The sequence below is a fragment of the Molothrus ater genome, chromosome 1 (assembly GCF_012460135.2).
Source record: "Molothrus ater isolate BHLD 08-10-18 breed brown headed cowbird chromosome 1, BPBGC_Mater_1.1, whole genome shotgun sequence".
Classification (NCBI taxonomy): Eukaryota; Metazoa; Chordata; class Aves; order Passeriformes; family Icteridae; genus Molothrus; species Molothrus ater.
In genome coordinates this window covers 8,265,785-8,281,069 of record NC_050478.2, presented here as the reverse complement: position 1 = coordinate 8,281,069, position 15,285 = coordinate 8,265,785, and the positions used below count along the sequence as shown (strand labels likewise).

The 15,285-nt window shown below is 46.9% G+C and overlaps 1 protein-coding gene across 1 annotated transcript; it reads right to left on the bottom strand.

Annotated features, from left to right (window-relative positions):
* Positions 1–3,511: 3,511 nt before the first annotated feature.
* On the bottom strand, positions 3,512–5,844 carry HTR5A (5-hydroxytryptamine receptor 5A). Its single transcript, XM_036406688.1, has 2 exons — positions 5,107–5,844; positions 3,512–4,167 (listed from the first exon to the last, which is right to left on the bottom strand). The coding sequence occupies exons 1-2, from the start codon at positions 5,842–5,844 to the stop codon at positions 3,838–3,840; spliced, it is 1,068 nt and encodes a 355-aa protein (XP_036262581.1). The 3' UTR covers positions 3,512–3,837.
* Positions 5,845–15,285: the final 9,441 nt, after the last annotated feature.

Here is a 15,285-nt window from a genome sequence, read left to right as displayed (position 1 = left end):
ACCTACTTCCAGGAAACTCCCACTTTCAGCTGCTGCTGACAATCCAAAGGACACATCTCCTAGCAGTACTTTTTTTGAAAAGCCATGAAAAATTCATCACCAGGGGATGAAGTCATGTGTGGCTCACCTCTGGCTGTGCAGGGCTGGTGCACGTCCTGGCATCACCTGCCTGTGATGAGAAGAGAGCCCAACAGGCTGGGGGTGAAGGAGAAGGTGGCTAGCCAACCTGTCCTGTAATCCATGGGCATTCTTCAATGACCTTTTCTTTCTTCCCTAAAAAGTAAAAGGAACCCAGAGCAGACTGCCCAGAGAGCTGCTGCTTCTTGAACCCTGACAGCACCACGAGGAGATGCTCAGCAGCAGCTGGAATTCAGCACATGCTGCCCTCACTACTGAGCTCCCAAACAGATGTTCATTGGGTCGTCAGGGCATTGAGAGGGAACTAAATTAATTGTAAGTGGGAGCAGGTTAGTTAAATCTGTTCTGGAAGTATTATATAGCCATTAAACTGCGTACAAAACTCAATAATAATGGGTAATAACGTTCTTCCTAGGAATTAAATAGAAGCTCAATTTATAATGCTGCTCAGCATTCAAACCAGAGTGTTCCACCTTCCTGGTACATGATCAACATTTTGTAATTAATCCTCACAAAGCCTCGGTGAGGCAGATCTCTTCACACCACTGATTCTGTGTATAAATGGGAACAAGGAGGTACAAGATGCCTCCTTTGAAGCTGTAGTTGCCTATGTCTTCAAACATGATTTGCATCTCTGGGAGCCCACTCAGCATCTGTGTTTGAATAATGAGAGCTTTGTAAAAAGCCTCAGAGCCTGGATCAGGTGCCCAGGTCTCCTTGTGCCACTTCCCTGTGCTGAGATCATTGTGGCATGTTCCAGTATGATTCTGCAATGCAACCTCTAGAATAATTATATTTTCCCTGCCTGGTCATATTGCATATGTCATATGCAGGGATGATCTTCAGAAGGAAAGCCCATGGTGTTAGGTCTCAAATATGAGCTGCAGGAATTGGCCAATACAAAAGCTGCTAATCTTGTCAAGATTTAAAAGAACAAATCTTACCACCAACTGGAAGCTGTTTCTTTCCAGAAAATGATTGTATCAGATGTGGCCTGCCAAATAAATGTAAGAGTAATTTACACCAGGATAGTGGAATACTCATGACTACAGGCAAATTGGAATTATCTAGTGTCACTTCAAAATGATCTCCTGTCTCCCTGTCACTGTTTAAGGCACAGCATGAATAAACAAAGGGTGTAATGAAAGGGAGCTTCACCCCAGCATCAAACTGCAACTGAAGTAGGGAATTTCCCACTGATTTCAGTTTAACTCCTGTCTGCTCACAGTGGACATTGAGTTTACAGCTGAATCCACACCCTGCACAAGGACCCCACACAACAGAGACAAGAGAATCTGGAACACTCATCAAAGACCAAATAAAAATGGCATGGACACAGCTGGGACTGACATGAGGCTGTGCAGACATTATGTTAGGTGTGAAAATGGGGATCTAAGGTCCAACTTCTCAGGTAATCCATGCTTTAAAGTATCACTCTGGGAGCCTAAGAAGTAGTCTACTGTCAGGCACCACCAAGCTTAGCTGAAGTTCTTGAAGGCTTGAACAAGGAAGCATTTTTTCAAAGTCATTTTTGGCTAGACAACCCTTGTCACAACAAAAGCAGCAATTCCCAACAGAACAACTCAGCATCAGTGATGGACTGTCCAGGGAAAGCAGCACAGCCTTTATATAGTCAGTAAAAAAAAACAGTTTAAGAGTTTATTACAATTTTTGATACATCAGAGATGTCACTAATAATATTTTAATATATTAACAAAGAAAGAAAATGCTCTTTACTAGTTGGAAAGATTGGCCCACAGTTAGGGTGCATGGGAGTTAGAAGATTACTCCCATCCCACCCATCTTCTCCTTGAATTAATTAACATTAAAAATATGTTTTTACAAGACAAGACATGCCACATAAAAATCTGATTCACTGAAAAAATTCTCCTTTGCTTTCAATGAGGGCAGGGTTTTACCCAATATTTCTAACAGACTTTTATAAGATGGTGTTAAGGAAGATGTCAAGGGCTATCCTATTTCTCTTCTTGCCAAAAGGCAGGATCAACAATGTCCATGTCAGTGCTGATGGATGTTTGTCTAACTGGTCCTGAAAGGGCTGCAACACTTAAATAGCACCTGGACCTCTGCTTCCATTTTCACCTGTCCAGACACAGCAAAAGAAAGAGGGCTTTTATTGCCAACTCTGCCAGGATTTTTGTCTGGTTTAAAGGACCAGTGACAATTTTAACATCTGATGTCTCACGATCTACTGCAGATAGAAATGCATACTACCCAACCCCAGGGAGCTTTACCATCATTTATTGACATTATTTCCTTTTATCTCTTCTTGAGATATCTGACATGGAACCAGGGAGTTCTGACTTCCATCTTTTATTTTTTTCCACTGTTTCAGTTGTGGTCTGATTTCAGTGGCTGTCCCAGAACCAAGTTAAAACTAAAGCTTTCCTTTATCTGCAGACCTGTCAGTCCTTCAGCAGGGCAGTATAAAGTGTGTAACCCTAATTCTAGGAGTGAAATGCCAACTATTATAATTAATTTGGCAACATGGAAAGGCAGGGAGGCAACAGAGCAGTAACAACCACATGGGATGAAGCCTTAGAGGGGCAGGCAGAGAAGGACAGGTGGGCAAAAAAAAGAATATTCAAGCCTGGTCCTTGCAGAAGAGAAGCTCCATGGTTTGATTATGCTTCCAGAAAGAAATATCACCTGCCATTAACTGCCCTTTGCTTGCAACCCAGTGCTCATGGAAACAAAGTGGGGTTTTTGCTTTGGTTTCAAGTTCTGGATTGCATTCAGAAATAGTAAAACACTTTCCTCATTGAAAGGCAACTTGAAATACACCCCTTGCATCCCCTGAAACTACAGGAAATCTGCCCACAGCTGCTCAAAATACATTCATGTTTTAAAATGGGAAACAACAGGCAGGAAGGTTAGCATTTACAGCTGGTATTTCTGAACATAAAGGTCTGAGGCAGATGCTCACACGTAGCAGCTGGGGAATGAGAGGTGAGTTTCCCATGCATTCTCTCTCATTCCAGGGTACACCATGCATTAAGCTTTCACAATTAGTTTGTTTTTTTTTTTTTTTTTTAAAAACCCTGCTACATAGAATCCAAAAGCAAAGAGACACAATTTGTTCTTCCCAAAGTATGTGAGAAAAAGCTTGGTACTCGTAGTCTGCGCTTAACCCTTACCAAGGTTTTTATTTCCCAAAAAACCAAACACTTTGCAGTCTTTACCAGTGAAAGACAAGACAAACCATGTTGTCAGCCAAGCCATAAAATATGTACTCTCACATGTAATCACAAAACCTCCTGATGCTATAGGGTCCCAGCTCTGCACACAGGACAAAGGTGATCAGTGCTGGGAGATTCCAGCAGTGGCCAAACCAAGGTTTCTTTGCTCCTGGACGCCTCTGTACCTCTGGTGCCACCAAACAGAGCATCACTGGGGAGGCAGGAGGAACACAGCAGGGCACTGGAGCAAGGATGCCAGGCTGCTGGCAGGAGAAGCCCTTACATGCTACTTGCAGGAAAAACAGCAGCTAAGAGGCTGGGATGGAGAGCCTGCCTGGGGACTGGGACTGGGTCTGGGACACACGACCCGTGGTGATGCATTTTTGCATTTTTAGCATCACCTCAGTATCTGTGGCTTTGAACTTCCTCAGGAATTTGGTCAGAATCATTGACACTTAAAATCAGCTTCCTGGGGCAGCAGGAAAGCTTTTGCTGCTCACTACTGCCTAAAGAATAGGTTCCTGAAGGCATTGTTGTAGTTTTTGTTGAAAGCAGTGTAGATGAGTGGATTAAAAAAGGAATTTGAATAGCCCAGCCATAGAAAAATGCTCTTCCAAACGGGTGGGATGTCACATGAGCAGAGTGGGTTGATGAGCTCTGTGATGAAGAAGGGGATCCAGCAGAGCACGAAGACCCCAATAAGGATGCCCACCATGAGGGCAGCTTTCTTTTCCTTCTGCTCTCTCCACGTGTCTCCGTCCGTCTGGAACGTCACAGTGGCGTGACGGACAGTGAAGACCATCTGTGGCTGCTGGGCAGCTTCTTTCACCTGCCAAACACAAACACAAGTTGCACCACATGTACCCCAGCCAGGTGATCCCACACAGCGGGTACAGAGCCCAGCAGTGCAAGCGAGGGCCAGGGCTCCAGGGGAAGCACAAGCCATGCAGGTCACACTCTAACTGAGGGCAAGGTGGCTGTATAACCTCTTCTGGGTGATGGAGACTATTTAAGTGAGATTAGAAACTAGAGAGAGTGCTGAGGGTACATGGGGTTACTCATAGTGCAGCACAATAAGATTACTTCCCCACTTACAATCTGATCAGCAGAACAGGCACACACCCACATGCCGTGCACAGAAGTCTGCTTACTTCCTCTAAACCCATTGAGTTTAAGAGTTCTTGGTAGGAGAGGAAAGAAAATTAGCACACATTTGCTTCCTCCCTGCAAGAAATCTTTACAGTGCAGAGTCACCGTGCCTGGGATGAACAGACACGATGCAGTCATGATTAGGAAAGATTTCCAAGGACATTCTGCACAAGTGCTTTCTGTCTGGGTAAATTCACAGTGTCCCCAAAGCCCCAGCTGGTTGCCAGGGTATCGTCCCCAGCAGACACAGCTGCCCATCCATCCACTGTCCCCTTGCCTCCCCAGGGGAGGGACGGTGACCCCTTACTCATGCTGGCAAGCACTGATTCAGCATTCCATGGGGGGACATCTGTGAGTCACCGCTCGCCCACGTGGAGCTCAGGCTCACAGTACGTCCCAAAGTTGCTTCAGCTACACCTTGAGTGCTCACAGCTGGGGGCTCAGATGGAGCCAACAGACTGGGTTTGCAAGCTTTGCAGTCTGCCTTCCCTTGGAAGCCTCCAGGATCCACAGGGCTTTGGTGGATCACTGTTCACTTGCACACTTTTGGTTTAAGTTTCCCCCACTTCTACAAAGGCTTGCCTGCTGCCAGTGCTTGACCCGAGCAAAGCTGACCTACCTCCAGTGCTTCTCGTGTCATGGGGGTGATGGAGTTGCTCTTGCGAGATCCGATTCGAAACTTGGCAGCCCTGTAGATCTTCCAATACACAAAGAGCACCACGCAGAGGGGCAGGTAGAAAGCCCCAAAGGTGGAGAAGATGGTGTAGGAAGGCTCCCGGCTGACTTGGCACTCTTCACTGTCCTCTGAGTAAGTCTCTCCCCAGCCAAAGAGCAGCGGGGCCAGAGAGATGAACGCGGAGAGCACCCAGGTGAGAGCAATCATGATGTTGGAGATGCGGCGCCGGGTGCGCAGCGTGTACTCCAGGTGGCGGGTGATGGACCAGTAGCGGTCGAGGGCGATGGCCGTGACATTCCAGATGCTGGCAGTGCAGCACAGCACATCGAAGGAGATCCACACCTGGCACAGCGACCGGCCCAGCCGCCACCGCCGCCCGGACAACTCGTGCACCAAGCTGAGGGGCATGACGAGGGCTGCCACCATCACGTCAGAGACGGCCATGGAGGCCACCAGGTTGTGGGGCACCCGGTGGAAGCTGCGCACGCGGAGGATGGTGGCCAGGACCAGCCCGTTCCAGAGGAACGTGGCCACCACCAGCATGGCCAACAGGGTGAGAACCAACACGCTGAAGACGGACAGATGGGCCTGGCCGCCCTCGGGGCCGCCCTCGGACCCGCTCCTGTTGCCGCTGTCCGGCGTCGTATCGGCGAGGCAGCTGAGGTTGAGCGGGCGCTCCATGCCGGGGCTGCGGGGCTGCTCCGGGCTGCGGCGGCGGCGGGAGGCGCTGCGCTGGGAGAGGGGAAGCGCCGCCCTACCGCGGGCGCGGGGGGTCCCGGCTGGCGGCCGCCGGGGGCTTCATCCCCGGCAGGAAGAGCCCTGCGCCAGCCGCGGCTGACGGCAGCCCCCGGCCCGGCCCGCCCCGCGGCGAGAGGCGGCGGCTCCGCGGGCGCGGGGGGTGCGCGGCTGGAGCGGAGCGGGGCGGCGCGGAGCGGCTGGAGCGGGGCGGCGCTGGCGGCGGAGCGGCTGGAGCGGGGCGGAGGAGCCGCGGGCGGCCCCTGCGGAGGAGCCGCGCCGCGGGCCGGCGGGGCCGGGGCCGGGGCCGGGCGGGCAGGTGAGTCCGCGCCGTGCGCGGGTGCGGGAGCGGCCGCGGAGGGAGAGGGAGAGGTGCTGCTGCTTAGTCATGTCCGTGCGCGGCTCGGAACCGGCTCCGGGCCGAGCGGGAGGGCAGAGCCGCCAGTCGCTGCCCCGGCCGGCTGTCCCTGCCCGGTACGTGCCGCCCCTGCCGGCACTGCAGCCCGCTGCCCGCTGTCCTTGCCCTGCACCGTGCGGGAATCAGCCCCGGCTTTGTCTCGGGGCGGCTTCGCCCCCTCCGGGCGTATTCCGTGCCAGCCGCAGAAAGTTAGCATCCCTTTGAGATTGTCCCTGGGCTCCTCTAAAAATGTGTTAGTGAGGCGCCGCGGGAATTTCCTTGCTCCCAGACAGGCTACAGTCTGCGCCCAGGAAAGCTGTTTGTAACCCTGGTTATTCTGCGTAGGGGCAATGTAGCAGGCAATGTAGCGATGTCTCAATTTCTTTGAGAACTTCTGTGTTGGCATTTCCTAACTTGTTAGCAATTGTCGGGGCTTTTATTGGAGATAACAATTCACTTGACTGCTCTTATTAATTGTCTATTTAATAACATTAGCTATTAATGAAATGCATGAGCATTTCCCCTGGTTTTTAGTACACTAATTGTGATGAGTAGTGGGATTCTGGGCTTCCTAGCAGAAGTCAGAATCTAACCCCACCGAGCAGGATTCCCTGTGCTCCAGCTCCATGCAGGGATGCCAGCTCCAGCCCACAAGCCTTGGATGGCATCCAGGCAGGGCAGTGCTGGTGTTGGCACTCTGCTTCTCCAGACAGTCCTGGGATAACAGGTCCAAAGAGCTTTTGGGTCAGACACGTGAGGTGAGAAGCTGGCGGGCACTAACGTGGGGCTCACAGCTTGCATCTCTTGGGGGAGAGGGAAGGAAGGAAGGAAGGGCACCTGTGTTAAGATCAGGTGACAATGACATTTGCTGGTGAACTGCAGTTTGAGAGAGAGAGTTAGGGAGAAGACACAAACAGAGATGTTCAGGGAGTACCCCATGCATTCCATACTCATGGTGTACGGAGGGTAAAGCCAAACTGGTGCTTCCTTCTGCCTCTCCTGAATCTCTCTGGAATTTTTAATGAAAACAGCAAGGAACAATAACAAAGGGTAATGAACAAGATGTTTTCCATTGCTGCTGCTTGTTCCTCTGTGCTACCAAGGGAAATGCAAAGCAGCATATCCAGAACAGGTCCAGGACCTTGTTTTGGTGGTGGGACGGGACAGAATCTTCCCCATATGAATTCATTCAGTGCCGTGCTACCCATTCTCAGAACCAGGGATCCTATTGTAGTACTGGAACAAATTCAGCCTTAGAGACTATATCATCCTTTTGGAAATAAACTGCCATCTTTTGGGGGGAGAAATTATTATTTTATCTTTTATACACAAGAATGCTGACAATTTTGGAATGAGTAGGTTTTCTTAACATACAACTCAAAGGACAAATAGGATTTGCAGCTTTTCATAAAGCCTCTTAATTTAAAATTCCTGGTTTGTAAGGTGCAAAGCATCATTGATTGTCATTATATTGATCAAAACACTAAGCAGCTCCAAGGCTGAGAGCTTTTTCTTGTGTGGGCTCTTCCCAGAAAAAAAACCTATGACCCAGAATTAATAGAATCAACCACAAATGATGAAATATGTGCTCCTGAAAATAGATTATTATTTTTTGTTTCAGGAACAAATAGACAAAAATTACATTTAAAGGGAAATGAAAATAAAATGTATTAAATCTAAAGAAGTAAAACTAGATTATGTTCTCATGAAAAGTCATTAATGCTTTCATTATTTTACTTATTAACTTTAAATATATATATATATTATATATATATATTTTATATATATTCCAAAATTCAGCTGAAGCTGAATGGGTCAGTTGAGACGTGAAGGGAAATACAGAATATAGACAAGTATATATATATTTATGTGTATATATATATATGTATAAGTATGTATATGGAAAAGCAAAGGTCTGCACCTGGGATGGAACAGACCTATACAAGAGTCCAGGTTGGGGACTGACTGGACAGACAACTTTATTGACAGGAGGACCTGATAAGTCTCTTGGACACATCCTGGAGCAGGAGCATCCTGGCCTATATTTGTGTCCATCAAGGTTTGGGGTTATAACCATTTCCTTCTATTCAACAAACCTTAGAATTTTATGTCCTCTTTGGGGTTTCTCATTGGGAGAAGTCCAGTCGTAGGTAATCAAGGTGATGAGCAGACTCATTTATGATGTGTAAAGACAAAAAGAACTGAGTTTATCACTCCTAAAAAGAGAAGTTTAAGGGGAAAATCTTACTGCTGCCTCCAGTTACCTCAGGGGTGGGCATAAAAAGGCATAAAAGCAAACTCTCCTTAGAGGTACACAGCATTTGGAGGGGATGCAGCGAGTGAGAGTCACAAGAGCTGCTGCTGACTTGGAGCTGTTGGTTGATGAGGAACTCAGCATGAGCTGGGAATGGGCACAGGCAGCCCAGAAAGCCACCTTGCCCTGGGCTGCACCACAGGCAGCATGACCAGCAGCTGGAGGGAGGGAATTCTGCCACTCTGCTCCACCTGCAGTGCTGCATCCAGCTCTGGGGCCCCCAGTGTGGGAAGGACATGGAGCTGTTGGAGCAGTCCAGAAGAGGGTCATGAAGATGATCCAGGCACTGGAGCACCTCTGCTGGGAAGGCAGGCTGAGAGAGTTAGGGTTGTTCAGCCTAGAGAAGAGAAGGCTCTGGGGAGGCCCCTATGGCACCTTGCAGTACCTAATGGGGCTACAAGAGAGCTGCAGAGGGACTTTTAGAAAGGGCATGGAATGATAGAACAAGAGGATGATGGAGGGTAGGTTTAAATTGGATTAGGCTAGCATTAAATTGGAAGGAATTCATTCCTGTGAGGATGGTGAGTCACTGGAACAGGTTGCTCAGAGAAGTTGTGGAAAGTGTTCAGGGTCAGGTTGGATGGGGCTCTGGTCTGGTGGAAAGTGTCCCTGCTCATGGCAGAGTGGTTGGAACTAGATGGATGTCTCAGGTTCCTTTCTGCCTAAACCATTCTATGATTCTACATTCCAGTTAGAAATTAAGAAATAAATATTCACTTGCAGAATGGTCTGAAGTCAGTTAAAGTGGCTCTGAAATCGCCAACTGTCGCAATGTCCAATATTCCAGTGGACATCACTGTGAATGACCTGATCTGACTTTGGAGTTTCCCGTCTTCAGTGGGGGTTGGACCAGGTTGGGTCTCCAGAGATGCTTTCCAACCTGCATCATTCACAATTCTGATCCTGCATTCTTTAGGTGCATTGGCTGAATGCACCAGATTCAGGAGGTGACTAAATATTGCTGTTTTTAAGGACAAAATGCTGTTTACTTTACACAGATTAGTAAGACCATTCATTTTCTCAGAACTGTTGATATTAAGCGAGCAGAAGGCCAAGATCTTTAGTGAGTGGATAATGATTGTGGAATGAGGAATGATCACATCTGTGAAAGTCTCTGAGAAAAAGATCTATGTTACAAAGTCAGGATTATCTCACATCTTCACTGATGGAGCCAGAGGAACTAAAAGTGACAGGATTTCCCTGGGTTTAGCAGCATCCACTCCAGTAAAGACATTAAATTATGCTTGCTGCTAAATGCCATTTACTGGAGGTACCTTCCAATTCAAAATATGTATCAGATGGTTGGAGGTTAGGAGGGAATTCACAATGTAATCTGTGCCACTGCCTAAATGCACATCCAAGTATTAGCTGCTCCTGAGCAAAGGGTGAATGGATTTATGTTGTTAATCTCTATGGAGATCTTTTGAACCTCTGCCCTTATAACTGACAGAAAAGGGAGAAGAGAAGGCTCAGGAGCTTTTGCTGGGCATGCTCAATGAATCAAAGAGAATTTCAGTCTCCAGGGTAGGCGGAGCTGCTAGGTTATACAAGGATTAAAGGAACACATATTCTCACTGTGTGTATACAGCACTACTGAAAGCTGTGCTCAGTTGCCAGCCAGACTGCTCAGTAAGTGTGCATCCTGTCACAGCAATTTCTAAACCTCAGGTATTCATCATTTGAATTTCATTTCACTTTCAACCAGCCTCAGTCCTGCTTTACACCACATCCAGCCATGCTTTTTTGAACACACTTGCAGGCCACCCACTCCTCTCCTGTTGCAAAATGGTCAAACATGACCACAGTGAGAATGCACAGACTGTGAGGTTGCTCTCACACCCTCAGAGCCCATCCTCAGCTCTGATGTCACTCTAGTCTTCTGAAACCAAGAGCACAGAATCATAGAATGCTTTGGGTCAGAAGGGACATTAAAGATCATCTAGTTCCAACCAAGGTTCAAAGCATCAAAGCTCAGGCTATTGATCATCATGATGCTTCATAGCTCATGTAAGCATTTCCACAGCCAAGTGGCTGGCTGCTCTGGATAGGTTTCTGGGTAGGCTTCTCCCTCAGGTTTCTGGTGCTGTAGCTGGTTAATAATCATATATTTACTGGAGCTTGGACTTACTTGCGGTTTTCCCACATGCCAACCAAGGGCCACAGTTGGAATCACCCTTTCTCTCTACTTACTTCAAAGTGGAACAATTCTCTGACTGAGAAGCAGAGATTAATCCTGTTGTGTGTTACTAGGAGACTCAGTGGAATTGTGGGAGGACTTTGGAGTAAGAACAAGGGGGACCTGAGTGCCCCACAGTGTCCCACTGAGTGACCTGTTTACCAACCTGTTACCTGTTTGGGTTCTCTTGGTTTGGATGCTTGTGAAGAACTTTGAGAAGTCTTTCTGTCTTGGGAAAGAAATTAAAACAATGAGTTGAATCCTGTTGGCTTTTTATTTGTATGACTGGAAAATTATTCCTCAGGCAGGTCTAATCCAGTTTAGGGCATGTAAGCTTTCTTTTAGGAAGTCACCAACTGAATGACTGTCCTCCCTTGAAGCCACTTGCTCCCCTCCCAAGTGAGGAGGAGAACTGGGGGAAAAAGATGGACCTCATGGATTGAAATAAGAACAGTTTAATAATTGAAACAACAATAATAATGATACTACTGTTAGTACTAATGAAAAAAGAGAGGAAGAGGGGAACGAAATCCAAGAGACATACTGGATGCACAACACAATTGCTCAACACCTGCTGATGGATGCCCAGCCCATCCCTGAGCAGCAATCAGTGCCCTCAGCCAACTCCCCCCAGTTTATACACTGGGCACAATGTTCTGTGGTGGGGAATGTCCCTCTGGCCAGCTGGGGTCACCTGTCCTGGCCGTGCTCCCTCCCAGCTCCTTGTGCACTTGTTTGATGGCAGAGCACAGGAAGCTGAAAACTCCCTGACTTAGGGTAAGCACTGCTTAGCTACAACTAAAACATCAGTGTGTTACCAACATTCCCATCCTAAATTCAAAACACAGCCCTGTACCAGCTACTAAAAAGAAAATTACTGTGTCGAGTCAAAACCAGGACAATGATTTCAGTGACATAACTAAGGTGTTGTTTAATTCTGCAACAGGAACAAAGCAGAACAAAAACCAAAGCTGTTCAACAGAGCAGCCTCTTGCCTTGCCTAGAGCATGGTCTTCTCTATGGAAAGTCAGTGGTGTCTCAGTGCTTGTGTCTTTACTTGTGGCCACAATTCCTTTGGCCTACAGGCAGGATGGACTCTGGTACCTTGCACTGCTGTGTATGTCTCAGTAAATGGACTGCCAGGAGTGCTCATCTGTCTTCTGCCCAGCATGAATTGACTCCTGCTGGAATTAAACCCTTTGTTCTTGCATAGTGAGGAAACATGTTCGTGGTCACAGGGCCAGCTGGAATGTGACTCAATAAAGTCTGAGGGCAACTCCCACATCATTCACTGCCACAGTTGAAAGTTCCATTCTGGGTAAAGAAGTTAAATGTAAATAATCTTATCTCTTCTTTCATACCTTAAGGGGCAACATTAATCATCTGTGTAATTTCAGGGGAGTCAGCAGAGTTATGCTAGGCATCATATTGGCTTTTAGTCAAAGGTGCTTTGCAGTGAGCAGTTATGACAGTAATGCAATAACTTGGAGCCTGCCTTGGGGGGTCTTGCCCTCATATGGCATCTGCAGTTTTCATTTATTACTCTGGTGGTAGAAATACTTCCCACATACATACACCAGCACCTGTGATCTCTGTTACCATGGTCAGTCCCTGAGAAGTAAGTCTCTCTTGACTCTGGTGGACTTGGTGTCTACAGGTGGCTTACAAACCACAACAGAAAATTATCCATATTTCTGATTAAAAAAAAAAAAAGGTTTTAAAATACTAAAATATATTATGCTTCTGGGAGTACAGGGTATCCTGCAGTTCTGTGAATCATCTAGAATAGCAGGGCCATAGAAAAATAAGAAACTGTGCGTGGGAAGACTAGGTAAATCTAACTTAATACATGAGCTTTGGCAATCAAAGCTGCCAATGCAAGCTGTCAGGACTCTGCCAGGGAGACAGATGGCACGATGACAGCAAATGGATGGGTCTCTAAAACTCAATTACCATTTCAGTTCAGACCCTTTTTCCATATGCCAAGTTGTGGAAGAGCTTTGTTTATCTTGAGCTTTATGCATTGTGACAGATAATTTGCATAGGTGTGAAGCTATAGGGAAGGCTGTTATAGTGTGAGGCTGAACATGAGTTTTTCTGTTTGGTGTTTTCCAGGTTACCTTTCTGCTGCCTTGCAGGTGGCAGGTTTCTGAACCTTTATTTACATAAATCCATCCATAGTCTAGAAAGAGGCAAAACGTTCTAGGGTCTGTTTATCGTATTAAGAATATAAATCACTCACAACAGTTTCTGAGCCAGAAGTTCTTAAACTTTTTTTCATATGCCTACTTTCATCCCCATTACATTCCCTTTGACTCCCTGTCAGTGTGTTTCCATGCCCACTGGGCAACCCACTTCATTGGCTGGAGTGCCTTACTCCCAAACCTCCTCTCACTTTAACATGCAGGACTAGTTTTGTTATTGTAATTAGTTGGTAATAGGTGCAAAAATTAAACCACTGATGCCATCCTCAAGGGATGTCTTTTCTCCCACTCCAACAGCCTGATTTCCTTATAGGCCTTTGCTTGCTGTCCTCTTCCCTGGAGATCTCTGAACAGCCACAGCCACATCCCTACCTGCCAAAGGCAGCACTGGCACAGTTGTATAGCTTTCTCAGCTAGGGTACCATCTCAGTCTCTCAGATTCATAGTCACATTATGCTTCCTTCCAGCTCTGGAATATTTTTTCCCCCTGATTATTTAGTGTAGCTGGATGTTTCCCTGCCCCAGCCTGCCCAGGTCATTCAGGTCAGCAGAATGGGTCTTAATTTAAGGAAGGTAAATTCCCAGTATTTTAAAGCCATACAACATGGCAGGTCATTAGAGAAAATACCAAAGCTGTGGAATTTTGCTTATTTGTATTTCATATCTGTGTTGCTGGATGAGTGAGAGGTTCATAGAAATGAGAGGAACTACTTACAATTTTGAAAAAGTCAAATGGCAGGTTGTGGCCACACACGTTCTGTCTGCAGCTAAAATGAGTCTGCTCCCATGTCTTTGCAAGCAAAGTACTTGCAGATGTCTTCTGCAGGCTGATAAAGAGCTTGCCCCTGGATCATGGGCATGACAGCAAACCTTCCCAGCTATTTGAACAAACACAATCATTTTAATGGTCCCCAAACATACTTTCTCTTGTAGAATTTGACAGTATCATGTTAGAAATGTCTTGTTTTGGTCCCTTCTACCACAGCAAGCACCTGATCAAGCAATCTACTTGCTACTGCTGTAAAATTTTCTGAACCCTTGGGATAGAAGGGGCTGTAAAAATGTGTCTAAATGTCTCTCTGTTTTTCACAAGGTTTTTTATTAGTTGCATCATTATTTTTAACAACCAGTATTCACTGCTATAACAGCAAAATGTTGCCAGACCTTTCTTAATTGTCTAGCACCGCATTTTATTAAAAACAGCAGATTTTTCTTCTGGCTGCTGATCTGTGAGTCAAGGTGGTAGATTGTGGCTCAGAGGTGGTGGCCCAGTGGTGTGTGAGCTGCAGCATCTCCCTGTGCTTCCACTCAGCTCCCACTTTGGGGACATCATGTATGACACTGGGAACATGGTCACACAAGAGCTGCTGGTGGGAAAACTTATCCAGCAAGAGGGGCTGAGGCCAGCATCTCTGAGCCACCCTGGGATACAGCTGTGTGCCCTCCTGTGCCTTGTCACACACTGAAGCCACCAGGCTGCTGGCATCTGCCACCAGTGAGTGTCTCCTTTCCTTTCAGAGCCATCCCCTCCCTTTCTTTGGGTGCCTCCAGGCAGATGCAATGGATGATGTAATTCTTGTCCCTGCAGAGACTGACCTGAGGCAAGGGACCTGCTTGGACTTGGTCAGGTGCTGGCTCCTGTAAGCTCATCTTTTGTAGTTAATTTTTACACGTCTTCTCTGATTATTTTCTGCTTTCAGATTTTGACTGAAGCTTTTTTTTTTTTCTGATTTTGTCAGGATTTTGGTGTCAATTTAGTAAAAAATCTTCCATGTTGACACTACTGAATTATTCAGGGTCTGATAGGAGCATACTTAATGGTGTGTGTTCATTCTTAAAGGGGGGGTCTCAGGCAAAAATATGGGAGCAGGAATAAAAGTTTTTTAATAGGGAAGAAAATAAAAAGATAAAATAAACAATGCAGTTAACTAACAACCCTGACAGAGTCAGAACCCAACCTGACACCCTGTGGGTCAGGGTATTGGCAGCAGTCCCATTGGAATTGTGGCTGCAGCCCTCCTGCAGTGTCAGGGGTGGCTCTGCTGGAGCAGGGATCCTGTAGAAAGGTGCATTCTTCCTCTGAAGATCCAGTGGAAGAAGAGGCAGCTGCTGTTCCTCTGGGAAATCCAGTGGAGAAGCCGTGCTGGTGTTCCAGAATCTCCAGATTATATCCAGGTAGGAATGCTTGGCTCCTCCCTCTGGGCTCACATCTCCCAATGGGATGCTGTAGTTCTTATCAGCCATGCAGTGACATTCAATAGCTGTTATCAGCAGATGACCCCCAGAGGGAGGATTG